General features: G+C 58.4%; 4 protein-coding genes across 12 annotated transcripts; 2 read left to right on the top strand and 2 right to left on the bottom strand.

Annotated features, from left to right (window-relative positions):
* The first annotated feature begins 91 nt into the window (after window positions 1-91).
* Window positions 92-5,577, top strand: SMIM34 (small integral membrane protein 34). The gene is made up of 2 exons (XM_059686398.1): window positions 92-979; window positions 4,410-5,577. Exons 1-2 carry the CDS (start codon window positions 973-975, stop codon window positions 4,814-4,816), a joined length of 414 nt encoding a protein of 137 aa, XP_059542381.1. The 5' UTR covers window positions 92-972; the 3' UTR covers window positions 4,817-5,577.
* Window positions 5,578-8,786: 3,209 nt separating this feature from the next.
* On the top strand, window positions 8,787-9,658 carry C3H21orf140 (chromosome 3 C21orf140 homolog). Its single transcript, XM_059686387.1, has one exon. It carries the CDS (start codon window positions 8,787-8,789, stop codon window positions 9,537-9,539), a length of 753 nt encoding a protein of 250 aa, XP_059542370.1. The 3' UTR covers window positions 9,540-9,658.
* Window positions 9,659-11,875: 2,217 nt separating this feature from the next.
* Window positions 11,876-21,641, bottom strand: SMIM11 (small integral membrane protein 11). Of its 9 annotated transcripts, none has more exons than XR_009451728.1 (6): window positions 21,328-21,641; window positions 17,846-17,924; window positions 17,183-17,276; window positions 13,450-13,620; window positions 12,823-13,055; window positions 11,876-12,207 (listed from the first exon to the last, which is right to left on the bottom strand). XR_009451728.1 is itself a non-coding variant. In XM_059686401.1 (6 exons), exons 3-4 carry the CDS (start codon window positions 17,192-17,194, stop codon window positions 13,462-13,464), a joined length of 171 nt encoding a protein of 56 aa, XP_059542384.1. In that variant the 5' UTR covers window positions 17,195-17,276; window positions 17,846-17,924; window positions 21,328-21,641; the 3' UTR covers window positions 11,876-12,024; window positions 12,085-12,092; window positions 13,450-13,461. The 9 variants fall into 9 exon arrangements, 2 of the variants coding, with proteins under 2 accessions (XP_059542384.1, XP_059542383.1); XR_009451727.1 differs by having other exon boundaries at window positions 12,823-12,989; window positions 21,328-21,639; XR_009451733.1 differs by having other exon boundaries at window positions 11,876-12,092; window positions 12,823-12,989; window positions 21,328-21,639.
* A 2,250-nt stretch (window positions 21,642-23,891) lies between these two features.
* KCNE2 (potassium voltage-gated channel subfamily E regulatory subunit 2) lies at window positions 23,892-24,754 on the bottom strand. The gene has a single exon (XM_059685943.1). It carries the CDS (start codon window positions 24,567-24,569, stop codon window positions 23,961-23,963), a length of 609 nt encoding a protein of 202 aa, XP_059541926.1. The 5' UTR covers window positions 24,570-24,754; the 3' UTR covers window positions 23,892-23,960.
* Between the last annotated feature and the right edge of the window lie 1,840 nt (window positions 24,755-26,594).

Genomic DNA, 26,594 nt, shown 5'->3' with positions numbered 1-26,594 from the left:
GCAGGCAAGGCAGCTCCCTGGAACCCAGAAGGCCGTCGGCGAGGTCTGCAGGCGAAGCAGCGATCAAACTATGAGGGGGAGGGTGGGGGGGTGGAAGGAGCTACAGGAGCAGCTCTGGCCGGAGCCTGAAGACTCCCGCCGGAGCAAGGAGCAAAGACTGAAGGCTCCAGCCGCAGCGAAGACTGTGTCTGGAAGATGGAAGGCGGTGGCCAGAGTGAAGGTCTGGGTCCCGGGTGCCAGAGGAACACTGGTGCTGGCAGCAAGGGGCAAGAAGGCCTATCGCAGGAATCTTCACGCAACGGGCCTCTAGTATTAAAAATAAGTAAATAAAAGCCCACACCCTTCACAAGGGTGGCAGGTCATGGTCCTGTTAGTGGGGAGTCTGGAGGAATGGGGGGGACCCTTTCCAGGGCTAGAATAGGCCCACTTCATGGAGTGTCTGTGACTCAGACTCCTCCCGCCTGGCCGGGGCCCACTGCTCCCTGACCCTGCAGGGCTGTGTCCTCCGCGGCCTCTGGCCTGTTTCCGAGCCAGGACAGTCCCAGAGGAAGTTGGTGACTGGCCCCTGGAGCCTCCTGGCCCCATGACATGGCCTCGGCACACCTGCCCCTGCCCCGCCCGCTGCAGGTGCAGACCGGGGAGTGCAGGAGCCGCCAGGCTATAGGGCGGGAGCCAGCGGCAGGAGAGGCCCGCCCCGTGGGCTGCAGGGGATGGGAGGGCTGGAGGCGACGGGAGGGCTGGACAACCCTTGGGACCAGCATGGGTTCCCGCAGCTCCTTCGCTCCAGACCCCGGTGCCACCCAAGAGCCAGAGCAGGAGGCGCTTCTATTCTGCGCCGGCAGCAGACAGACCCTCGGTTCGCTGAGTAACTGAACGCGCGGCAACTCACCCAGCTCTGTGCTGCAGTTTCTGCCTGGTGCTGCCCTGCGTCTGCCCTCAGGGGCACGGCGCCCACGGAAGAGGAGCTCCCGCATGGAGGGTGAGTGTTCTCCCGCTGCCAGCAGGGCCGCCCTGGCGTCACTTGTACATTTCACATCCGCAGGGGGAGGCTTGTTTCTTCTGCGGGACGTTTACCCACGGAAGCCACCCAGCCCACCCTGCTGTCCTCAGGAAAGGGAGGGAGAGAGCCGCGTGCTTCGCGGATTAACAGGCTGAGCTTTGTTCATGTGGGAAGTAGCCCGTTTCCAAGTGAGTTCCTGTGTGTCGTTTTCAGTTGGGTGTTTTTATATGTGTCTGCCCATATGGCATCGTTCCGTAACAATTCCAGAACGTTCTGTGAGTTCATCCGCGTGTTCTGCGTTCAAACAAGTCCTCTCGCCCTAATTAAGTTCATGATGTTCCTGGCGGGTTGAGCTGCTTTTTAAAATAATTATGGGCATTTCCCCTTCTGAAGTTCGCAAGCGTTCCACCAGCTGTGGTGTGGAATGCCTGAGGGTGGTGGTGTTTCTCACGACTTAAGTCTGCTCATTCGGGCGACGCCAAATTGGTGTGCAGAGTTTATTTTTAACCGCTTCTCCCTCATCTGAAAGCACTCAGGTTACTGGTCCACGTGGAACTTAATGAGCTGAACTACCAAGCAAGATAGAGACCGACTCTCAGAGAGCAGCTGCCAGCCGGGGGGGGGGGGGGGGGGTGCGCGGGGAGGTGGTGGTGAAGGGATTGAGCAAAACAGAAAAAATAGAGGGAATTGGTGGACAGGGATGATAGTGCGGTGGTTGCGGGGGTGGAGGGGGATGGGTGAAGGCGGGGAGGGCACAGAGGGGATAAAAGGTGATAGAATAAAAAATACATACATACATACATACAAACATACATGTATTAAGGTTATTCACGCGTTCTGACAATAACTCCCGTAAAAAATACCAGCCTCTCTGAATCTTGCGTCAGTGAGATGAATTAGCAACAACATCGCATAGAAGCATTATGGAGCCTTCGGTGCCCCCAGCAGCGGGCCACGGGCTCACGCTGTGACACGTCTGACTCCATCTGTGCTCACGAGGCGCCCGACACGGGACTCGGCCCGGAACGCTCCAGGGAAGCCCCCGTTCCTCACTGCTCCTCGCTGCGGCCTTCCTGCTCGCGGCTCCTGGGAGCGAAAACAGTTTTGGGTTAAAGAGAAGTTTAGATGCTAATCTCCTGGCCTGGGAAGGGCGCTGGCTTTCCCCAAGGGCACTGCGCCGGCCGGACAGCGCCTGCTGGGGCTCCGCGGCTTTAAAGCCATTTCTTTGTGAAAATAAATGCACACAGTACACGATGTACTAGAGGGCGTCCGGGCAAAGCCATCTCCCCCGCATTCCTCCCGTGGGCACCGCGGGTCCCGACTCTGCCTATTCTCCTAGAGATATTTACATTTCATATATATCATAGTTCACATATATTATATTTCACATATATTTATATTTCACATATATTTACATTTCACATATATTTACATTTCACATATATTTACATTTCATATATATTTACATTTCACATATATTTACATTTCACATATATTTGTATTTCATATATATTTACATTCCATATATATTTACATTTCACATATGTTTACATTTCATATATATTTACATTTCATATATATATCTATATCCCATATATATTTATATTTCACATATATATGTGAAAGCTTCAAGCAGATAGCACATCCCCCCTTCATTTACACACACGATTGCACATTATGTCTCACTTGGGTTACTTTTTTATTCATATTTAGTACCAAAAACGCTCTTACTGATTTTCATGGCTGCATAGTACTCCACTGCACGGGGTCCCAGAATGCACTGCACTGTCAGAAGGCGGTGCTGCTCAGGCTGTTTGCGGGCAGCAGCAGGGACTACCTCACACACGCGCTGCTCCCACCAGACCCCCGCGTGGCCACAGGACCCGTTCCCGCAGGCGGAGGCCGGGTCAGAGGTGAGTGATGGTGCTGTCGCGCCCTGCGGACTGGGCGTGTGACTTCACCTCACAGCAGCCACGCAAACACATCCACAGTGCGTTCTGGAACTGCATTTGCAGCCGACAGGCAAGAAAACATTATTTTTTTGTACTTCTGAGTTGCATTTTTCTTGTTGTAATAGTGAGAAGCCTTTTGTATGTTCTATAACTTAATTGTCTGTATCCTTAGCATATTTTTTTTCTACTGGCATTTTGGGCTTTTTCTTCCAGAACCAGAAGCTACGAAGAGAAACTCAGGGGTATAAATTGTAAATTTTCTCATTTGTCATCGTTCTTGGTTTAATAGTAAGCAGAAACAACATTCTTCTATTAGCTGAATTAACATTTGTTTTCTTTTGTCTGCTTTTCTCCCCTTCTGAGTTTTGGGTTAGGGTTAGGAGGGATGTCCCACTTGGAGATGATAAAGGGACCATCTACTCTGCTTTTCTCTAGTGCTTTAAATGGCTTATTTAAAAAAAAATATATATATATATATATATATATCTCAATATATATTTTATTGATTTTTTACAGAGAGGAAGGGAGAGAGATAGAGAGTTAGAAACATCAGTGAGAGAGAAACATCGATCAGCTGCCTCCTGCACATCTCCCACTAGGGATGTGCCCGCAACCAAGGTACATGCCCTTGACCGGAATCGAACCCGGGACCCTTCAGTCCGCAGGCCGACGCTCTAGCCACTGAGCCACACCGGTCAGGGCTGAATGGCTTCTTTTCATGCGGTCACCGCTGACTTCTCTGCACTGGTTGGACAGGACGTGGGCGACGTGGGCCCAGGGCCCGTTGCTCCCGAGTGACCCCCCTCCTTCGCAGGGCAGGGACGGCCCTTTGTCACCCACAGGCCCCCGCGCTGCCTCCGGGGCGTCAGCTCGGGCCCCCTGGTCTCCGTCTGAGCCCCGCCTCCCACGGCTCCAGCTGCCGTGTGTTTCGGGGAGGCTGTTTAGGGAGCATTGGGCCGGGCCCTCCAGTGCCCGGCACACCCTCTGCACAGCCCAGGAGCCCCCGCGGGCTGTGGGCAGGCACAGGGCTCATTCTCCCGAAAACGGCGAACTGCGGTCCTGCCTGGCTGGCCTGACGTTCGGCGAGGCCGACTCCCGCCCAGCACGGCTTCCCCACCTTCTTTCCCGTTCGCCCAGACAGCTCACTTCTCCATGTGCCGTCGGTCTAGCTCCCAAAGCAGTCCTCTGGCATTTTCATTGCGATGGTGCTACTTGTGCAGGTTACTTCAGGGACGATTGGCATCTTTATGATGTTTCGTCTCCTGTCCCACAGCTCGGGGTTCCAAACTCTTTGACCTTGAAAACCGTGTGGGGGCTGTCAGGCTCCTGCCCATTGACCAGGAGGTTCCCCCGCAGTCCGGGCTTCCCGCTGACGCGACGACCTCCCGGCACTGGCCTGGTGGCTGGGCAGCCCCGGCCCTGGATGCTGGTCTCACCTGGGTCTCTCTGTCTCTCAGTGGCCGAGTGGACCGCCCGGGGAGCCCCCAACCAGACGCAGGCGGGCGCTGCCCACACCCTGGCGCACCTGCTGCGGGACGCAGCGGAGGGGAGGAACGGCAGCGGCCCCCCCAGGGCCCTGCGGCTCCCGGACGGCACCAGCGCCGCCTGGTACATCCTCACCATCTTCGGCATCTACGCGGTGGTCTTCCTCTTCCGCTTGGCCAGCAACATCCTCAGGAAGAACGACAAGTCCCTGGAGGACATTTATTACCTAAACTTGACCTCTGAACTCAAAAAGAAAGGGCTCCCGAGCAGGGCAGCCAAGTGCTCCACGCTGACCATCAGCAACACAGCCGCCCTGCAGCCCCGCCAGGCCAGCCTGGGGCCCGGGCGCAGGGACAGCGGGCCCCACACCGAGATCTAGGGCACCCCTTGGCAGGCAGGGCAGCCAGGTCGCCACAGAAGAGGCCCGGCCTGCCTGGGGGCGGGGGGTGAGGGGGGGATGCTCTGGGCTTACCTGGACCAGGGGGGCGGGGCTGGAAGGCCACCCCGGCCCGGGGCACTAACAGGGGTGGCGCTGACCAAAGCCGGCATCCTGTGTCCTCGGGCCGCCTGCAGCTTTGAGACGAGACCGTGGGGGCAGGAGCTCCCGGCCACACTGTCCCTTCAGTAGAAAAGCTTGTGTTCCAGGGAAGGGTTCGGCAGCCACCTTCTCAGAGCTGGGAGACCCCTGGGGGCCCGGGAAGGTGGCCTTTTGTCGTGGAGAGAAGGCTGAGTTTGGAGTCCAGAGGCCTGGATGAAACTTCAACTTTAGGGGTTACAAGAACTTTGGGGGGCTAGTGGCTCACCTGGGATGCGTGGGGATATATGGTCCCAAAGGGTCAGTCTTTCTGAAGACCCCCAACTGGAATGTAAAACCAGAGTCGTTAACATCAGAAGTGGGTGGGAAGTTCTTCGTTTTCATTCAAACAGTGGGGGCCACTGAACAAAAGCATTCGTTTTGGAGTCAGAAGGACCCAACTCTAGTCTGGGTTCCATTAGCCACCACTTGGGTGTGAATCTGTTTCATTACAGATAAAATGAGGGCAATGACGCCAGTTCCTCAAGCCTTCCGAAGTATGTAAGAGCTAATGAGGTCATGCACGTGAATGTATTTTGAAAAGTAAAATAAATACATAATTATAAGCCTTGTGTTGTTGGTGTTCGTGGTGATTATAGCTGACATTGGTGTTGGGTTGATATTGATGGTGGTGGTGGTGGTGGGAGGTTGATGTAGATGATGGTAGTGGTGGTGGATGGTAGTGACAGTTGATACTGATAGTGGTGGGGAAGTTGATCTAAATGGTGGTGGAGATGATGGGTGATATTGATGGTGGCGGGGAAGTTGATGTAGATGATGGTGGTGATAATGGTTGATATTGATGGTGGTGGTGGTGGGAGGTTGATGTAGATGATGGTAGTGGTGGTGGATTGTAGTGACAGTTGATACTGATGGTGGTGGGGAAGTTGATGTAAATGGTGGTGGTGATGATGGTTGATATTGATGGTGGTGGGGAAGTTGATGTAGATGGTGGTGGTGCTGATGGTTGATGCTGAGTGGTGGTGGGGAAGTTGATATAGATGGTGGTGGTGGTGGGGAAGTTGATATAGATGGTGGTGGTGGTGCTGATGGTTGATGCTGAGTCGTGGTGGTGGTGATGATGGTTGATACTGATGGTGGTAGGGAAGTTGATGTAGATGGTGGTGGTGGTGCTGATGGTTGATGTTGATGGTGGTGGGGAAGTTGATGTAAATGGTGGTGGTGATGATGGTTGATACTGATGGTGGTGGGGAAGTTGATGTAGATGGTGGTGGTGGTGCTGATGGTTGATGTTGATGGTGGTGGGGAAGTTGATGTAAATGGTGGTGGTGATGATGGTTGATACTGATGGTGGTGGGGAAGTTGATGTAGATGGTGGTGGTGGTGCTGATGGTTGATGTTGATGGTGGTGGGGAAGTTGATGTAGATGGTGGTGGTGGTGATGATGGTTGATACTGATGGTGGTGGGGAAGTTGATGTAGATGGTGGTGGTGGTGCTGATGGTTGATGCTGAGTCATGGTGGTGGTGATGATGGTTGATACTGATGGTGGTGGGGAAGTTGATGTAGATGGTGGTGGTGGTGATGATGGTTGATACTGATGGTGGTGGGGAAGTTGATGTAGATGGTGGTGGTGGTGATGATGGTTGATACTGATGGTGGTGGGGAAGTTGATGTAGATGGTGGTGGTGGTGGTGATGATGGTTGATGCTGAGTCATGGTGGTGGTGATGATGGTTGATGCTGAGTCATGGTGGTGGTGATGATGGTTGATACTGATGGTGGTGGTGGTGATGATGGTTGATACTGATGGTGATGGAATTATATTAGGAAGTTTAATCAGCAGAAGCAAGTCAGTGGGACCCAGCGGGCAGCCAGGCTGTGCTCCCGCCGGGCTGATGTGTCCGGACAAGGGTCGGTGAGGCTTTGTGCGTGAGGACAGAGGACAGCTCTGCTCCGGGAGAGGCGCAGGGGAGCAGGTCTGGCCCCCTTGCAGCCCGAGTTCCTGAAGTCCACGCGGGAGTCCTGAGGCTGCTTCCGTCCCAGGCAGCCAGGTGTGGCTTCCTCCCTGGGGCAGAACCTGAGTGTCTGGGCAGACAGGCCACACCTGAACCACACCCACGGTGCTGCGGGGGAGGGGGATGGAAGCAGGTGGGCAAGCGGTGCCCATGACGGTGCCATAGGAAGAAAGCAAACATGTACAAACACTACCAAGTGCTAGGACGCTGGCCAGCGGAGCTGATGCCCTCACACGCGTGGGTGGCAAGATTAGGGAAGTGAGGCCCCGAGCGGCGAAGAGATCGGCTCATTGTCACACGGCCCGCGGGAAGTTCAAAGCTCGGTCCCTCAGATCCCAAAGTTCCTGTGCCCTTCCCACGAATACACCTCGATTTCCTGCAAGGTGAGGAGGGGGAGGGCGACCGCTCGGGCCTCCGTGGGTCTCTCTCCTTGACATTCCGTGTCCCAGCAGGAGCCCAGTGCCCCGGCGGGGGGCCAGAGGATTGGAGCTGTGCACACAATGGCCAGAGTGGAGGGTGGCCCCTGGCCCTGCCATGGCCCTGGCCTCGGGAGTGGGATCAGGAGCCCGACAATGCCCGAGCCCGGTGTGATGGCTGAAAGAAACAACCGGGATGCCTCCCATGCAACCGGGTCTGCGGAGTGAGACCCAACTGGCACATGCACACGCCTATTCGCATGTGTGGCAACTGCTTCCGTTTTATTGGGGGGGGGGTACCCCTAGTTCACAAATATCCCGTTTTTGATGACTGATCTGTGCCGGGCAGACGACCGCCCAGCAGAACCGCAGCCAGACCTGCTGTTAGGGTGTCTGTCACTGCATCTTGGGATGAGGGAAGCATGTCAGTGTCCCTGTAGAACACGAGCCACTGGGCAGGGAATGAACGAAGAGCAGAATGTGCCCGAGGAGAGCAGTCCCAGAGGAGGGCCTCCCTGGGAAGGGGCGGGTGCCCTCTGGGGCTGCAGGGCTCTGGCTGGGTCAGGGAAGGAGCTGAGGTGCTGCCTTAAGTCACGTGGAGACATGGCCACACTGCCCCCTGGCGGTCCTTCCTCACCTCGACTCCGAGGTGGGAGGGGACTGGAGGAGGCTGGTTCGCATCCAAGGAGGCAGGACAGGAAGAAGAAGGGCTCTCTAGGTTCTGGGAGGTTCTGGCCTCGGTGCAATGGTTTGCTTCTGTCCAGGCCCCGCGCTGCGGCTGAGCAGGCCACCCCGGCCCCACCCAGGCGCTGGCCAGGCCTCTGCATCGTCTCTGCAGGGGCGGCTGCTGGCCGTGCACTGAGTCCCCATCAGTTCCTCTCAGGCCCCGGGGTTCCAGCCGCCACCTCCAGGGCTGGGCAAGCGCCCTTCTCCCTGTGCTCACAGCAGCGGGAAGACCTGGGGGACACGGGGAGGAGGCACCATCTACCAGCCACGGAGAGGCGGCGGGCGAACCCCGACCCGCCAGCACCTGACCTGGGACCCCCCCAGGACTGTGGGAAAGTGACCCCGTCTAAGCCAAGCAGCCGGCGACACTGTCACGGCAGCCCTGGCAGACGAACAGCTGCCCACCATGCCGGCCTCAGGCAGAAGCCACACACACATCTCCCATGGGGGACGGATCATGTCAGCCAGAGGGAACTGTTCTGAACGTGTCCCGTGATGGTCTCACATCCCAGTGTGTCCGTGGGCAGGCCCAGCAGGAAGGCCCTTGTGGGGTCATCGCCCTGGCGTGTCCGTGGGCGGGCCCAGCAGTGAGAAGGCCTTTGTGAGGTCATCGCCCCGCTCCGGGCAGAACGCACAGATGGAGACGGGGGAGCGCCATGCCCCGCTGCGCACACCCTCTCTTTAGAAACATCGTCATCAGGAGTCCGTTGGACAGTGTCAAGAGGAAGCAATGCCTCCAGTACCTGAAGATGCTGAGAGCGCTGCAGTTTGACGGGTTTACGACGGTGTACCTGGGGGAAACAGAGATCCCCGAGAGCCTGGCCACGGGGGAGGACGTCAGGGGCGAGCTCCGCGTGCCGAGTCCGAGCTGGTGCGTGGTGCACGCGGGGGGCAGCCGGGGCTGGGTGCCATGGCGGTACCGGGTGTTCCTGAGAGACGAGCTGAGCGTCCGCCCGGAGGACGGCTTCTTCGCCGAGTTCTGCGAGGCGGTGAGGAAGACCTACGGGAAGTGCGCCATCGTGGTCAAGGACGCCCGGTGGCCGGACGCCAGGCCCAACGAGGACGGGGAGCCCCAGGCCCAGGCCCGCGCCCGGTCCGCCGTCCACCTGACGAGCATCGCCTGCTGCCCCGACGTGGCCAAGGCCCGTGGGCACGAGCTGCTCTGCCTGCCTCCCCCGTACAGCTACCTGAACCCGCTGGACCTGGCCTGGTCTGCGCTCAAGTGGTTCATCATCAGCCACCGGAAGGAGTTCTGCCTGAAGTCCATCGACAGCCTCTACACGTACCAGTTCCTCCTCCTCAGTGACCTCATCAGCAAAGGGATGGAGAGCATCGGCCCCAGCAAGTGGAGGACCCTCATCAACAAAGTGCGCAGGTGGGAGAACTACTACCTCGGCAAGTTCTCTTAAGGGCGCGTCCTCGCTGGGCAGCCAGGCTGGGCCCAGGCGCGGTCACGGCCCACGGCCTCCCTGGGCTCGACTCCGGACCACGGCAGCCACTGGTACTCCCACGGCGACCGCGCAGGGACGCCGCGCGGACCGCGGTTCCCGGGGGCGTGGGCGAAGGGCTTCGGCTCAGTAAAGCGTCCTGGTAGCTGAGGGGTCTGGACTCTTGTGTTGAGGCGGCTTTGAGGGCTGGGCCAGGGGCGGACGGGGCAGCTCAGCTCAGGGGGCCTGGTGAGCACGGTGAACGGAGCTCAAGACCGTGCTCAGCGTGTAGGTCTCAGAAACACGGAGGAGCGTGTGCAGGCCCCACGAAGTCGCAGTTAAGTAGTGCGCCCACCCGTGTCCGGCCCCACATGACCCACGGACCCAGCCGTGCTCCTCTCCTCCTCTGCTCAGAGGCCGGTCCCCTGCCCACTTTGCTCACCTGAAGCCAGGCCGCGGAGGAGTGGGACCCTGAGCTCGTGTTGGGTGGTTTTGCTTTTCAAACAAGAGCAGCTCTTTTTTTTTTTTTTTAAATATATTTTATTGATTTTTTACAGAGAAGAAGGGAGAGAGATAGAGAGTTAGAAACATCGATGAGAGAGAAACATCGATCAGCTGCCTCCTGCACATCTCCTACTGGGGATGTGCCCGCAACCCAGGTACATGCCCTTGACCGGAATCAAACCTGGGACCTTTCAGTCCGCAGGCCGACGCTCTATCCACTGAGCCAAACCGGTTTCGGCAAGAGCAGCTCTTGCTGGTGCATCCTGCTCACCTGATCACCGAGAAAGCCTTCCCTGTTTTCCCACCGCAAACCCGTCTTTCAGGGTCTCCCGCCTCCTGCTGTTCTGTGTCGACACTGATTTCTGGGGTGGCAGTTTTGCCAGTTGTCTGGTCTGATGTCAGCTGAGCCTCACGCCACGTGAACCGCAGGGGTGAAGAGGACACGCAGCCGCCCTCGGACCTAAGGAACGCGCCGCCTGCCGGCAGGAAGGCACCGAGGGCCTGCGGGTCACGGGACCGCGATGGGACTCGAGCTTCAGCTGATTGACTACGGGGCTCTGGGCGCGTCACTGCTTCCCCGAGGCCCTGAGGGGCGAGGGCTCGGAAACGCTGGCACCGGCCGCCCTGGGTGCCTGGGCCTCCATACGCGGTGCCCCTGCCCGACGAGTCCGGGCTCAGCGTGTCCTCGTTCAGACCGAACACCGACCTCCCTTCCTGTCTGCTCCTTAGGGAAACCCTCCCTGTGCCCCGCAGACACGCTGCCAGACACCGAGCAAAGGACACCAGCTCTGCCCTCAAGACCAGCAGCAGGAAGTCAGGGAGTTCATTGCTGGCGGGCGGGCGGGCGGGGGAGACGGCGGTACAGCCCCATCCCTTTCGGGGCAGCCACACACGGTGGGTGACGATGACAGCGACCCCACGGATGTCCTCCCGAGGTTGGCTGACGGAGCCCGGGCATCCCCAACAACCGCATCCCACGGCCTCCCGTGGGCCAGCGCGACCCGAGGGGACGGCAGTGCCGCCCTGGAGGCCGCTGCCCTGGCCTTGCCCACCCCGGGTCCAGGCTCCACTGGGTGGAGGGAGCCAGGCTGGCCAGTGGGGCTGCCGCCGCCCAGGCATGCTCTCCTCTCCTTCTCATTGTTCACAACCAGTTTTACACACGTGACCTCCTTCAGTCAGACAAGCCCCGCACGCGGCAGGGCAGTGAGCACGAACGAGCTCCCTCCACGGGAGCCCGGCTGTGAGGAGTGGAGACCTGCCCACAGCGCGTCACGCGAAACAGGAGGAGCCCCACCCCCACCCCCACCCCACAAAGTGGCCGTTCACGGCTAATGATGGGTCCCTGGTCACCAGGAACCAGGGCCCGTCTCTACTCCTGTCTCAGACTTGGTCCCTTATCCATCACTTCACTGTCCGACTGGCTGGGCAGTAAGGCCCGCAGGCCACGCCACCCCTGCCCCGTGAGCGCACAGCCTCTGCCTGCCCCAATGAAAGCACCAAGGGCCAAGTTCCTGGGAAGAGGAGAAAACAGGGGAGCAGGGCAGCAGGTCAGAGGGCGGAGGTCAGAGGGCGGAGGGTGAGGGCGTGCAGCGGAGGCTTCCTCCCCACAGCGTGGCCACTTCTACAGCCCAGCCCTGGGGCGGGGGGGGGGGGGTGAGAACCTACAGCAGCTGTGGGTTTGCAGAACTCCCTGCCGCACAGCACAGGGTGTGCGTGTGAGAGAGACAGACAGACAGGGACACGGACACACACACACACACACACACACACACACACACACACACACACGCCGGCCGATCCCAAAGACCAGAGACGCCTTTGTCCAGGTGTTTACTTTACTAGAGAAAACACAGGTTCTTAAAGCCTCTGCCAGGTCCCATCACTTTAGTTCCGCTGCAGCTGGGAGTTACCCTCGGGAGTTTCTTCTCCTCGGCGAGTCCACTCTCCACGTGGCGCCGTGTGGTGCGTCTAGGGGAGAGGTCCGCTGTGTGGAGCAGCGTCCGGGGAGAGGGCCGCCGTGTGGAGCAGCGTCTGGGGGAAGGGCCGGTGGGAAGCAGGAGCCGTCTGATCAGCAGCGCGGACGCCCCACTTGCTCAGCACAGCACTCATGTGCAGCCACTCTGGCTCAGACACCACTGAGCTCATCCTATATAATAAAGAGCTAATATGCAAATGGTTGTCATGCCCTCATGCCAGGGCCGGGGGACCTGAGGCTGGGCCAGGGGACCTGAGGATGCGCTGGGGGAACCTGAGGCCGTGCCCCCCCACCTAGCAGGGCTTGACGGGGGTGGGGCTGGCCAGGTCTGGGTCTCATGCAATTTTGAGGGGCACGTGGGTGGGCGGGGACTTGACTCTGGATCCCACAGTGCACCCCAGACTCTGACAGGAGGGAGATATTCATATACATTTTACTAATTTTTGTTCATTGCTGACACTTCTATTATAAAGGGCAAATAGCAATATTAAAATATTTCCTCTAATTAATTCCCTTTTAATGTGCACGAACTTTGTGCACCGGGCCACTAGTCTCTTATAAACGTACTTTCTTTTTTTCATTTTCCAGAAAAGGGTTTCCACCCATACTTTTGGTATCACGATTTTCTTTCTTCCCAAATCCCCAGCCCCCAGCTCAGCCATCAGCCCCCCCCCCCCCCCCCGCGCCCCCCAGCCACTGGCGTTCGAGGGAGGGAGAAGTGTGATGGACCCCCCCTTCTCGGTTCCCCACAAAACTCAGCCCACGTTCTGTGCAAGCGGCCCTCACCTTTCACTTGGACGCGCTCCCTCTTCCCCTACGGGGTCCGGCTCCCGAGGTCCAGCCGATGGAGCATCTCTTTAACAAGGCGGCTCCCACCACAGGAGCTGCTGTGGCCTGGCCACGCGGGCTGCTCCGAGGCCGGGTCCGGCTGCTCCGAGGCCCAGGTCCGGCTGCTGCAGGGCGGGCAGCAGCAGGGGCGAGCGTGAGCTGGGTGAGGACCCCTGCAGCCACACTTCACCCTGAAGACCCACAGCAGGGCCTCACCGGAGGTGCAGGCGGGCTTCAGGCCTGTGACCCGCCTCCTCCCCACCCCCTGTTGAGCTTCTCCGCACCCCTGCAGGTGTTTCAGAGCGTGCTTCTCCGGGGAGAAGGCGCAGCTTTCACTCGATTCCCCGAGCCCTGTGGCGCCACCCCTCCACCCTGAAGTGCCCGGCCCTCAACGAGGGAGAATCACAGGCTGGGTGGGGACCAACCCTGAGCTCCTGGCTCATCGGGACAGGCATGAGGGTCAGGACTCTCCCCATCTCCCCGTCTCCCCGAGCGCTTGACAGCTGGTGCGCCCCTCCCCACCCACCTTAGACCCGAGGGACACGGCTGGGCCGCCCGCCTGCATCTCCCACCCGCAAGCCGCACCTGTGGCTCCCGTTAGCGCGCTTTCTTCTCCGACTTCTTCTCCGCTTCCAGCTGTCGCTCTCTGGCTTCCAACCTCTTCCTTTGGTATGCTTTGGCTCCGGCAAATGCCAGGCAGAGAATCAATGTTTTCGCTGCCAAGATGTACAGCAGCAGGGGCACGTGATCCAGCACCTGGGAAGGAAGAAGCCGTTCTAAACGTGCGACTGTGTGCGACCACGTACGAGGTCCCCGGCCCCACGTCGCTGACAATCCAGCCCGGCGCCGCCCTTCCTGCCAGGCCTGCCCGGGGCTGCAGACTCAGGACCCTGTTCTGGAGGCGGCGGGTGGGCCCGCTCTGCGCTGCCACCGGCTGAGTGACTGGGCGACACCCGGCTGTTCCGAGCATCTGTCTCTCGGCCTGCACAGGGAGCTGGGCAGCCCCTCCCTCTAGATTCCCAGCTCCAGTCCCCCCCATTTCCTCTTGGTTCCCACCTCCCATGAGCACTGGCGCAGAAGGTAAAAAGCAAACAAAAGTAAGGACACCCTGTACGCCAGTTCCCACGGAGCCGCAAACACACCATTCCCACGGAGCCGCAAACACACCATTCCCACGGAGCCGCAAACACACCATTCCCATGGAGCCGCAAACACACCATTCCCACGGAGCCGCAAACACACCATTCCCACGGAGCCGCAAACACACCATTCACACGGAGCCGCAAACACACCATTCCCACGGAGCCGCAAACACACCATTCCCACGGAGCCGCAAACACACCCATTCACACGGAGCTGCAAACACACCATTCCCACGGAGCTGCAAACACACCATTCACGCGGAGCCGCAAACACACCATTCCCACGGAGCCGCAAACACACCATTCCCACGGAGCCGCAAACACACCATTCCCACGGAGCCGCAAACACACCATTCACACGGAGCCGCAAACACACCATTCACACGGAGCCGCAAAGACACCATTCACACGGAGCCGCAAACACACCATTCCCACGGAGCCGCAAACACACCATTCCCACGGAGCCGCAAACACACCATTCCCACGGAGCTGCAAACACACCATTCCCACGGAGCTGCAAACACACCATTCCCGCGGAGCTGCAAACACACCATTCCCACGGAGCTGCAAACACACCATTCCCGCGGAGCTGCAAACACACCATTCCCGCGGAGCTGCAAACACACCATTCCCACGGAGCTGCAAACACACCATTCCCACGGAGCTGCAAACACACCATTCCCACGGAGCTGCAAACACACCATTCCCACGGAGCCGCAAACACACCATTCCCACGGAGCCGCAAACACACCATTCCCACGGAGCCGCAAACACACCATTCCCACGGAGCCGCAAACACACCATTCCCACGGAGCCGCAAACACACCATTCACACGGAGCTGCAAACACACCATTCACACGGAGCTGCAAACACATCAATCCCACGGAGCTGCAAACACACCATTCCCACGGAGCCGCAAACACACCATTCACACGGAGCTGCAAACACAGACGCTCCCGCCTGCACTGCCCACTTCCTCTGAAGCTAGGTCACGGGCTGCCTGTGCTTCTGAGGAAGCTGTGACCTAACAGGGCAGGAATATACTGGAAATCAAAAGGAGGAACCGAATATCTCAATTGTTCTCAACGAACTAAACAGCGAGAACACGAACTCTGAGTGACTGGACAGCAGCTGACCCCAATCACGCCCACAGGAGCGGGCAAGCACACCGGCCAGTCGCTCTGGCAGGAGAACCGAAGTCCTAACACTTCACAAAATGAAACTTTTACTCCAACACAAGCAGCTTCGACTACTGGTTTCCAGTCCTCCCTCCCCTCCCGCTGCAATCCTGCAGGTCCCATTTTACAGACGAGGCTCGGCTGCACGCTTCTAAACCAGCTACTAAACGGCACCTTATTTTACCTCCTGGGAGGAAAAAACAGTTTGTTGCCATAAATACATGCCTCTTGCTATGTTCCTGGGATTTCTAGGCAGCTGAGCTTCACGGATACTGGGAAAGCCGCTCTCTCCAGTTCTGGCAATCTCTGCGCGAGCCGTGCAGTCCTGCTGCATCCCTGCCCACGTCCCAGCCCCAGCCCCGGCCCCGCCATAGTGCCAGCCACGGTCCCCAGAGCCGCCACGCAACTGCGCGGCAGCAGCTACGGCATGTGGATCCGACGGCGGGCAGAGCCAGGAAACCCACTGAGACGGAACCACCACCAACAGGCCCGGGGGCGCGGGTGCCTGCTTGCTCTCTCCTTAGAGGTTCCAGAGAGGAGGCGGCAGGAGGCAGCAGTTTCGGGAACGAGAAGGCAGAGCAGGGCAGCCAGGGTCAAGGACACCAGAGACAGGGCTGAAGCGAAGGGTCAGGGCCTGGCCTGCCCCTGGGGCGCTAAGCTTCAGCTGGGTGAACCCCCTTCCTTTGATTTCTAACAAATCCCTCCATACGTGCAGACCTTAGGGGGTGAGTGAGACAGCTGCGGCAAACAGGCCTGGTGAGCACAGGGGAGGCCCTGCCCCCCGAGTCCTGATCGCCTCGTCTGGGGTCCAGGGCTTCTGAGACAGTGGACCCCTGGACAGGCCCCACGGCCTCCTGAAGCCCCCCAACCCCGCACCCCAGGAGCTAGGAAGGAGGGGTGTGTACTCCCCCATCCTGCTTCCAGACCTTTCCACATCTTCTCGCAAGAGAAACCCAGGGATGTTTCAAACAAGGAAATGCTTATAATTGAAAAAAAACAAGGTCCTAAGTTTAAAATACACATATCACATTTACATACATGCAAAAATACACCAACACTGTTCGTAGTCGCTCTCTGGGTGGGATGACGACGCATGATTTCTCTCTGACTTCCTACTTTTCAAAGTGTCTACAAGGACATATATTTTAGTGGCTGTCCTGTGACCAACCCCCAGCTAACCCCACCTGTTTCAGGATTTCACACGACACTCAAGACACCCTTCTCCCACGGCTGCTCGCTAGCAGGCGCCTCTGTGCTGCCCTTGAACCTGTGCTCCCAGCACCGACCCGTGCCTCCCAGGGCTCAGGCGTGTTCACTCCCCAGCCAGGGTCAGCTGCACCTGCTGTCACGGGAGATGACTGACTGCAACACGACACGGACGAGTGTGACTCTGTACAGAGGCGGTGTCCATGACAACCCAGGTGGATGCCTCCCATGCAGTTCCACGTTTCAGGTGGAAAAGAAAAACCCACTTGTTGGCAACAGAAATGTAAAGAACAGCACGCAGATCTGGGGCGACTTCGTATGCAGACGCTCCCGTGACCGCGGTCCACCGTAAGGAAACCGGAGTGTGAAGCCGTGGCTCACTCTGAAGGCGTGGGCTTTGCAAGACGAGGGGCCGATCCGAGGCCGGCCGTGGGCCCCTCTAAGGGGGCCTGGCCCCCTCCATGCGCCTGCATGTTTAACTTAAGCCCGTGCACACCTGCATGTTTAACTTAAGGCCGTGCATACCTGCATGTTTAACTTAAGGCCGTGCATACCTGCATGTTTAACTTAAGGCCGTGCATACCTGCATGTTTAACTTAAGGCCGTGGACACCTGCATGTTTAACTTAAGCCCGTGCACCTGCATGTTTAACTTAAGGCCGTGCACCTGCATGTTTAACTTAAGTCCAAATATGAACTACGATTCCTGCTTGCGTCGACTTCTTCTCATTCCGAATTTCTACCATCAGGGGGAAGAAACCCCCCGAGCCACCCGTGTAAAAGCGCGCTCACCTCCCAGTTCATGCTGGACCCACGGTGACGTCACTCCTGGCGGACGCAGACCCGGCCAGCAGACGGGGAGGAGCTGGGCGCCAGGCGTGCTGGTCTGGAGGGAAGAGAGGAAACAGGTTGGGGTGGGGGTGGGGGTGGGGGTGGACTGTCCATGATGAGCAAAGAGCGAGCTTCGCAGAGAGGAGGCTCAGTGTCCCCAGCAAGCTGGCCCGGGGCCGGTGAGGAGCCGCAGCCTGGGTCAGAGCCCGGACAGGCGCGGCTTGTTGGGCAGAAGGATCTGGCTGACCTGCTGGGAACGGGAGCACGGCCGCAAGCAGAGGGGCCCTGCCGCTCCCACGGGGACAGGCGCTCCCACTCCACTCACTAGGGACGTAAGAGCCCAGGGCCAAAGTCGGTCCCTCCACCCCCTCCTGCTCTGAGGGTGAGAGGCTTTCTCGGGTCCCCCGAGTGTTAATCAAGCGAATCTAGGTTTTTCAAAACTATCCGGAGGGAAGGGAGTACACGATGCGGGAAACGTTGCCTGAGAAAGCCATTGCGGCCTAGAATCCCCGCCTAAAGTGCGGGGCCCGGGGAAGTGGGGCAGGGCGTGGCGGGCAGGGACACGGCGGAGCGCAGGACGGCTCTGAGGCCTCGCTGTCACTATTTCGAGACGGTGACACATACCCCAGGAGTCAGAAGGCTTGAGCTCGGGATGCAGACACTACACACTCGGGCGACTTCCCTCTTGGGGCCTCGGTCCCATCTGCAAACGAAGAAAGGGGGTGTCGGACTGGCCGGGCCCAGGCCCCTCCTGCTCCTGGAACGTGGAGACGTACAGCTTCGCGCCGCGGTGCCCAGCCAGGCTGAGGGCAGTGATGCGCCCACTCACTCAGCCTTCACACCAGCCCTCCGAGGGGAGTTCACCGTCGCCACTCCTGAGCCCGGGACAGTTTATGAAACACGTCCAGGGTCACAGGCAGGGGGGCTGGGACTCAACCCTCCAGTCTGGCCCCACAGTCTCAGCCTGATGGAGGCAGAGAGCTCTGCCCTCAAAATCCACACGAATGCTTTTCTTTAAATATACTCACCACTAAAATGAAGAGAAACAGTGGAAAGCCTCATAGGCCTTCAGAATGGAGAAAAGACAAACTTCAGAGATGTTTCATAGAAAACCTTTTCACTTACAAAAGCATCTAAATATAAAAAGTTCAGCCCTGGCCGGTATGGCTCGGTTGGGTGTCGTACTGGGCACTGAAAGGGTTGCCGGTTCAATTCCTGGTCAGGGCACATGCCTGGGTTTCTGGCTCAATCCCTGGGGCAGGAAGGGGCGTGCAGGAGGCGGCCGATTGATGTTTTGCTCCCACATTGATGTTTCTCTCTCACTCCCTTCCTCTCTCTCTAAAAAATTCAAACCTCATCTATTCAAGGTCACGGTATCCTGAAAAGCTGGGCGTTGGCACAAGATAGCCAAGTTTTCCCCATGACTTCTGCAAAGTCAGATAAGCTAGCAACAGGAATTCACACCATCATCTGTTTACGTGTGATTGAAGGTCAGCGCTGACCTTCCTGTGTAAATGGCCCGTTTGTCTTTAAGTAGCAGCAGATTCTGATCTGCGCTGAAGTGTTGCTAGAGTTTCCACCTCGAGTAATCTCAAATAATCTCAGGGATTGGCCATGTTGTGAATGAAAACAAAATATTTGAGGGTTGTGTACATTTTACAACTCCTCTGAGTTGTGTACACATACAGGAGGTGAGCTTGGCTGTTCCCCACTACATACCTTGATTCCCAAGGTCAAGGACAACAAATAGGTCCAAAATATTTACAGGAGGAAGTAGATGAAAAGGACACCCTGTTGTCTGGCCCTCTGACAACCATGTACAGCGAGGCCTCCCACAACAGGCAATTGGTTCTGCAACTTCAAGCGAAATGACAAAGAGTGGACCCCATTTTACAGGAGGCTGATGAATATAAACAAGAGTTAAGTTCCTACGACACCTCATCAATGTTGTAATGAAACAACACTGGACAGAAGGACAGACGTGGTTGGAGAAGCTGTTGTACTAGGTGCGCTCACTAGTGGTGTGGCCGTGGACACGTCACCTGGCCCCTCTCAACCTCGGCTCCCTCAGCTGTAAGTCCGCCTTCGGGACTGGAGGAGAAACCCTGGGCACCACCCTCAGCCCACGGTACAGAAACGTCAACCATGACGGTCATGATAAAGCCCTCTCCTTCCGCTAATGGACAGGCCAAGCTGAAGACTGTACACAAGCGACATCCTGTGAAAAATGTAGTCACTGCAAGACAGCGGCCATGGTCTAGAGACCGCCCGAGCACCAGGGGAGCCGGCATCTGCACTGCACTCTATTCCCGGTGGCACCCAAGGCAGGGCATGTGACCTGGGGCAAGTCGTGAACCTCTCTGAGCCAGTGTCCTCATTTTAAAAATCAGAACCCAGCCCTGGCCGGTGTGGCTCAGTGGATAGAGCATCGGCCTGCAGACTGAAGGGTCCTGGGTTTGATTCCAGTCAGGGGCACATGCCCAGGTTGTGGACTTGATTCCCAGTAGTGGGGTGTGCAGGAGGCAGCCGATCAATGATTCTCTCACCATTGATGTTTCCATCTCTCTCTCTCTCTCTCCCTCTCTCCCTCTTGAATTCAATAAAAATATATTTTCTAAAAAAAATCAGAATCCAAAGAACAATGCTGCAACTCTGGAATTCGGAAGCCACCATTCTATTCTCTCTGATATCACGGAACCAGACAGTAAAAACATACTGGCACCTGCCTCGACTTCACGCCTGGAGTGATACAACCCACGCTCTTTAGGAAACACAGAAGGTCAACCTGCAAACAGTGTTGGGGTGCGGTGAGGGCGGGAGAGGAGAGGCAGATCAGCGTGGCTCCTCGCACCTTCTGCCTCCATCCACATTGTGGCGGGGGGGGGGGGGTCCTCATCTCCCTCAGTGACATGCTCCCACTCTGCAGGCCTCGCAGGACTTCAGCAAATGAAAGCTGAGGAGGCTAAAAATATCCGGCCCGTGTGCTCTGACTCCATCTGAACACCGGGTGCAATTAGAAACGGGAGGCAGCTGCTGTCTGCAAACGCCAAGCTGGGGACAACGCTGAGGCTCAAGTCAACCTAAGTAGTGCAGGCACTTTAAACTCCCCTGGAACTATTCAGTCTTAGCTCAAAACTAAAAAATAGCCCGAACCGGTTTGGCTCAGTGGATAGAGCGTTGGCCCCGGTCCGGGTTCCTTTCCCATCAAGATCCCCAGTGCGGGGCGGGCAGGAGGCAGCCGATGGATGATTCTCTCTCATTGATGTTTCTCCCTCTCCCTCTCCCTTCCTCTAAAAAAATCAATAAAAACATTTGAGCTCATAATGGCTTCGAGAGAAATAGTTCTATTTCCTTTACTGCAAAAATATCCTGATTTTTTCTTTGGCCGGATTTCTCGAAAGACAGAAAAGCTACTCGCCGACTGTGGCTAGGCCACCTGAAGCGACATGGACTGTATTGCCCGCGACCTACTTCCTCCTGGCACACCCGGCGGACTCGGGGTGTCCAGGGGGGTCCCCGCTCTGGTGTCTGACCTCCTGCCAGCCTCCACTTAGCTGTGTCCTTAGTCCCAACCTCCCAAGCCGTTCTCCCTCCCGGTCTCCACCCTTCCCACCCCAGCCCCTCACCCATCACCTGAAGGGGGTGCGGGGAGGAGGGGCAACACTTGGCCGACCTCGGGGCCCCACTCCCGGGTCAGCCGGGGTTCCCGGGGCCAGAGGCCTGGGTCTCAGCGCCTCTGCAACCCGGCCAGGGTCCTCTCCGACCCCCAAACTTCGGGAGCAACACCAGCCCCCTCACACCCCAGCCCTTCCACTGAACAGGGCGTCCGGAACATGCACTCGTCCCCAAGCCCCTCGGACACCAGCACCCTCTGACCGGCACCCACCCCGGGCCACGTGCCAGCCTACACGCGGCGCCGGGACAGCCGAGCCAGGGAGGAGGGCGGGTGAGGGCCGTGACCCTCCGGTCCCCACTCGGCGGGGAGCCGGCGCCGCGCGGCCGGGGGCCGACTGGCGGGGATCCAGGAGAAAGCCGGACACCCCCGCGCCCCAAAGAGCCCTCGGGCTTCCGGTCAGGGCCCCGCAGACTCAGAGGTCATGACTTACAGCTCCAAGTCGCGGGGACCGCTGCGCCGAGTGGGCTTGCAAACCAGGACTCCCACAATGCGGCGCGGAAACTACACGTCCCGAAATGCACCGCTCCGCGCCTGCGCACTGGGCCCGGGCCGCCTGGGCGGGCTCCCCGGTGCTGCCCCGGGTCTGTTCCGGTTCCGCCCTTCTCCGAGCCCGAGGAAGATGGAGGCCGGAGGGCGGGGCGCCGCGGGGCCGCTCCACCCTCAGCTGCGCCGCAATCCTTGGTGCTCGCTACGGAGGGCCTCAGGCTCCCCAGCAGTTCCCAACTCAGCTTCCATCCTCGCCACCAAACGCGCGTGCGGAGCTGGAGCACTGAGCCCCGACCCCGTGCGCCCCGGGACCGAGCCCGGTTGGACGCAGGGGGGAGGAGCTGCCTGGGCTGGAGAGCGTGGAGAAGCGGGCAGAGCTGGATCGGAACCAGGCGCGCTGCCCCAGCCTCCCTGACACTGTGCGTGCAGAAGCACGAGGGCTCGGCGCGCCCGGGAGAGGACGGCCCGGGGCAGGGGCTCGCGCGCCAACCCAAGTTGTGCAGGAGAAAGTAACAGAATTGCTCGCTCCGCCCGCGGTTGCGCAGTGGTTAGAGCATCGTCCTGGCAACCACCGAGAGGTCGCTGGTTCTATTCGAGGTCGGGGCACCTGCTCGGGCTGCGGGCTCCATCCCCAGTGTGGGGCATGCAGGAGGCAGCCGATCCATGACTCTCTGTCATCATTGATGTTTCCATCTCTCTCCCTCTCCTTTCCTCTCTGAAATCAATAAAAACATATTTTAAAAAAAAACACAAAAATAAAACAAAAACTGTTGTGTAGGTCAATGTAGCTGCTCTCTCTGGCTGAGGCCAGTTTTTATTTGTCTCAACTATTGATTGCCCCGGGAAATGGGGAGGGGAGCAGCGAGGGGCGGGTGTCAGCCACAGGTCATATCCACAGGCTCTGACTTAGAAGGGCGGGGATGGAGCCCGGGGCCTCTGTCCCCTGAGCTAACTCTCCTGCCTCTGGAGCGAAATCGCAGCTCATTACAAGAATCGATACCTTGATTATATCTCCCCCTGAAGAGACAGACCCTGTCGCAGGTGGAATACACCCCACAAGCCAGTGCCGGGAAGGAGGGCTCCTGTTCTGAGTTTTGTCTCCTGCCCTGAGACGTGAGGCCCTGCTGGCCTTGCTCTGCCTTAGGGATAGGTGGGGGTGAGGGAGGGGAGGGGGAGCCAGGAGGCAGGGAGCTCCATGCAGCCGCCTCAGGCATCTGTCTCCCAAAACTCCTACCCCAGCTCCTGAGAGAGTGGACTGTGGCCTGAGGCCCGCCCCTGGCCCTGCTCTAGCTCCGCCCACTCTGTGAGGATCTCTGCTGTGACCGTCAGTTGTCATCATGATGTTTCCGGGTCTGACTGCCTCCCTGCTGGGTGGGTGCCTCCCGCTCAGGGGGTCTCGTCCCCTCTGTTCTGCGGAGGTCGGGCCCGTGACCTGAGTGGACAGAGGGCAAAGGGCGCTTATGGAATGAATGAGTGAAGGCCCCTGATCTGCAGAGGGCAGACTCAGCATCGGCACGTGAAACGGTCTGACACGCGTGTGATGATCGGGGTGCCCCCGGCCTCACACTCCGTGATGTGAAGCGATTGCTGCCGAGCTTTGCGACAGACCCCAGCAGCTCAGACGCTCTCTGTCCCCTGGTCTTTGCAAACATAAGTGAAGGTAGTCGCTGTAGAGAGAGGAAAAGGAAACTGTGTGAAAAGAAAAGGGTGCTTATAAAGCATGTCACGCCTTTATTGCTTTTTCCACACTAAGAAGTTTAGCGAGTTCATTTTGTGCGGGACCGTAAATGACCGTTTAGCAATGTTTGCGTGGGCAGCTCTTCACGATTCTCCCTCCCTGTGGTGGGCTGTCGTCCGACTCCGAGCAAGTTCAGTGCCAGGAGAAGGATGCACCTGCTGTGACCCCACGGCCCTGCCGCCTTCATCGGGACTCGTGCTCCGAGTGCATCAGTGAGGCTCCCGCCAGCCCAGTGACCGGGTAGATTCCGACCCTCGGCATCTGGGTCACACATCCTACTCACCAGTTGAATCAGCCGCATACAACATCACGTGTCGGAGTAAGAAGGCTCGGCGCTTTCCAAATCTCTCTTTCTACCCCCGCCACCGCACAGGCGCTCACACAGCACACCACTCCCATGAGCAAGCGCCGGGCACCGAGCGACACGCCGCCTGCCTCGGGGACGCAACACGCGGTCTCCCCAGCGTCTCCGCAGACAGCGAGCAGCGAGGTGTCTTCTGAGCAGAGAGTTGGGGGGCTCCAGGGCGCGGGCGTCTGGGGTCGGCTCCCTGTCTTTCTCGCTTGTCAGGGAGACGGGGTTTTTGTTTGTTTTTTGCTAATCCTCACCCGAGGATATTTTCCCACTGACTTTTAGAGAGAGTGGAAGGGAGATGGAGAGACAGAGAGAAACATCCATGTGAGAGAGACACCTCGATTGGTTGCCTCCTGTGCGCGCCCAACCAGGGGGCCTGGGCCGGGGAGGAGCCTGCGACCCAGGGACGTGCCCTGGACCGGAATCGAACCCGGGACCCTTGGGTCCGCAGGCCGAGGCTGTCTCCGCCGAGCCACGCCGGCCGGGCTCACGGGGACATCTTGAAGCCCGCCGCGCCGGGGTTCTGGTGGACGGCGGCCCCGGCCTCCTCCAGGCTCAGGATCTGGCTCTTGTACTTCTGCTTCCAGTCGTCCACGATGTACTGGTGGTAGGGGTCGTTGGAGTGCTCCTGCCGCTTCGACTTCACCGTGCTCACCAGGATGGCCACCACGATGAAGGAGAACATGCCGATCATCACCATGAGGTACAGGATGACGTAGTAGAAGTTCTCGGCGTCCACCCGGGCCTGCAGCGCCTCCTGCTGGGCGGTGGTGTTCCGGCGCCACGCGTCCATGTACCCGACCAGGACCCTCCTGAAGGCGTCCTCCAGGGTCTGCGTCAGGTTGGCCAGGGCAGGCATGCTGCTCCTGCGCGAGGCCAACGGGGAGGCGGACGGACAGTGAAAAGGGGTCCTTTCCTCACGCGGCTGCGGAAGGGATGGACAGAGGGGCGCGTGAGGGGGAGCGATAAGATTCCTCCCTAGCCTGCTGGGGATGGGCCGAGCACACACTCGGTTCTTTAAGCTTTTCATGTGCACCTGTTGCATGCATGATATTTGCCAAAAGTGTAATGGGGGACATAACACTGTACAGAGCATGACCCCACCTTATGTATGTACCTAGCCCTGGCTGGCGTGGCTCGGTCGGTTGGAGCGTCGTCCCATACACCAGAAGGTGGCGGGTTCGATTCCCGGTCAGGGCACCTACCCAGGTTTTGGGTTCCATCCCCAGTCGGGCTGTGTGCAGGAGGCAGCTGATCAGTGTTTCTCTTTCTCTCTCCCCTGCCCTCCCTCTCTCTGAGATTAATAAAAACAAACAAACAAATAAATAACATATATATGTGATTGAATGGATGCATGCATGTGAAAATGGAGAAAAGACTGGAAATAAATAGTTTGAAATGTTAATAGTGGGTGGAATACTTAAAACTTTTCTTCTTTACACTTTTCTCATGTTTCCGATGTTCACCAACATTCTCGCGTTACCTTGCTTTAACCTCACAGTAGCTAGCACAATGCCTTGCTGTAACAGGCTTTCCACGAGCCTCAGCTGCTACCGCGATGGCCCGGTGTCCCCGTGCCTTAGAGGATTATGGGAGGGGGCTGCGAAGGGACACTGACAGGGTCTGGCATGTGTGTCGGACCCTCAGTCCAGGCAGTGCTTTCCCAAGTGCAGCCAAGAGGTGACTAGTACATCCGTGTCTGAAAGGCGTGTTTCAGGCGAGGATGCAGAGAAACACCCGAGACGCCATCACATTCTCAAACCAGCTCTCCCTCTGCCTCACTGCCCCCCGCCCCCCCCCCCCCACCAGCATCGCCCGATGACGCCATTCCATGCCACCCAGCCTCCTCCACACCGCCTCCTGGGCCCCAACGCCCTCTCTGCCCTGCACGCCAATGTCTTCTTTTGTTTGTTTGTTTGTTTGGTTAATCCTCACCCGAGGATATTTTTCCATGGATTTTTAGGGAGAGTGGAAGAGAGAGAAACATCAAGGTGAGAGAAGCACATCAGTTGGTTGCCTCCTGCACACGCCCGACCGGGCCCTGGGCCAGGGAGGAGCCTGTGAGGAGCAGGGACCTGCAGGTCCTCTCAGGCCATAAACACCCCAACGACCCAGCGGGGGGTCTGCCTAGCGCCCCCTGAGGGTGTGGTGAGTGAGTGCTCCCCTCCCGGGTCCCGTGCCAGCAACCGGAATCCACGGCCACACCCACCGACCCCCAATCTACAGTCCTCCTTTCCCAACGTACCTGCGGGTGGGAAGGAGAGAGAGGGCGGGCAGGAGGGTTTGCAGATCCCTAGAAAAAGAAAACCATTTCATGTTGTTTTTCTCCCGGAAAGCGTACATATGTACATACGAAGCTCTCCCTTCAGTTTCCGGGCCCCCTGGGCCCCCTAAAGCCCATCCTAGAATCTGCAACAAAATACCTTGTGCGGACGCCCCAGGGGTTTCAAGGTGCGGGCGTGGCAGCGTGCACCCACCCGCCGGCGGACCCTGCTCATTGGTCAGCTCTCCTGCAGGGACAGGCTGTCCACCAAGCAGGCCTGGATGTGCTTTCTGATAAGACCCAACCGCAGGGAAAGGCCTCGGGGGTGAGTGCCCGAGAGCGGCCTGGCCAGGCTGGAAGCGTCCCGTCCCAGGTGGACCCCGTGGGAGCACTGAGCGCGCGGGTGTCTGCTCTGCGAGCCCAGGAAAGGGCCCAGGCACCGCCTGCGAAGGCCGCTTCCCGATGGACACGCGGAAGCATGCCAGGAGGGTGCCAGTTCGACACCCACTCAGCTCCGTGACTGAGGCACTGGCCATATGTGGAATGCACACTCCCCCTCGAAGGAGAACGCCTAACAGGTCTGGACTTAAGCCATCGTTATGTTCTCTTAAACCATGCGAAACTGCCACTGACAGGTTAAAATGGCCGAAACTGGCAATTTCATAGGGTGCAGCCAGGTATAGGTGGGCCTATGTGTTTCAGATGTTTTTACTAAGGATTTCTGCTCCAAAACAACAACAGGAACACCAGGATGGTCCAGCCAGGGCGGCTCAGTGGCTGAGTGTTGACCCGTGAACCAGGAGGTCTCAGGTAGATTCCTGGTCAGGGCACAGGCCTGGGTTGCGGGCTCGATCCCTA

Source organism: Myotis daubentonii, chromosome 3 (genome assembly GCF_963259705.1).
Source record: "Myotis daubentonii chromosome 3, mMyoDau2.1, whole genome shotgun sequence".
Classification (NCBI taxonomy): Eukaryota; Metazoa; Chordata; class Mammalia; order Chiroptera; family Vespertilionidae; genus Myotis; species Myotis daubentonii.
Note: the sequence above shows the minus strand (reverse complement) of the source record. Positions and strands in the feature narration are given on the sequence as shown.

Bases quoted from the DNA above. Each gene is read 5' to 3' on its own strand.
- KCNE2 (XM_059685943.1), bottom strand. From the start codon at position 24,569: ATGCTCTGTACAGTGTTATGTCCCCCATTACACTTTTGGCAAATATCA.
- C3H21orf140 (XM_059686387.1), top strand. From the start codon at position 8,787: ATGCCCCGCTGCGCACACCCTCTCTTTAGAAACATCGTCATCAGGAGT.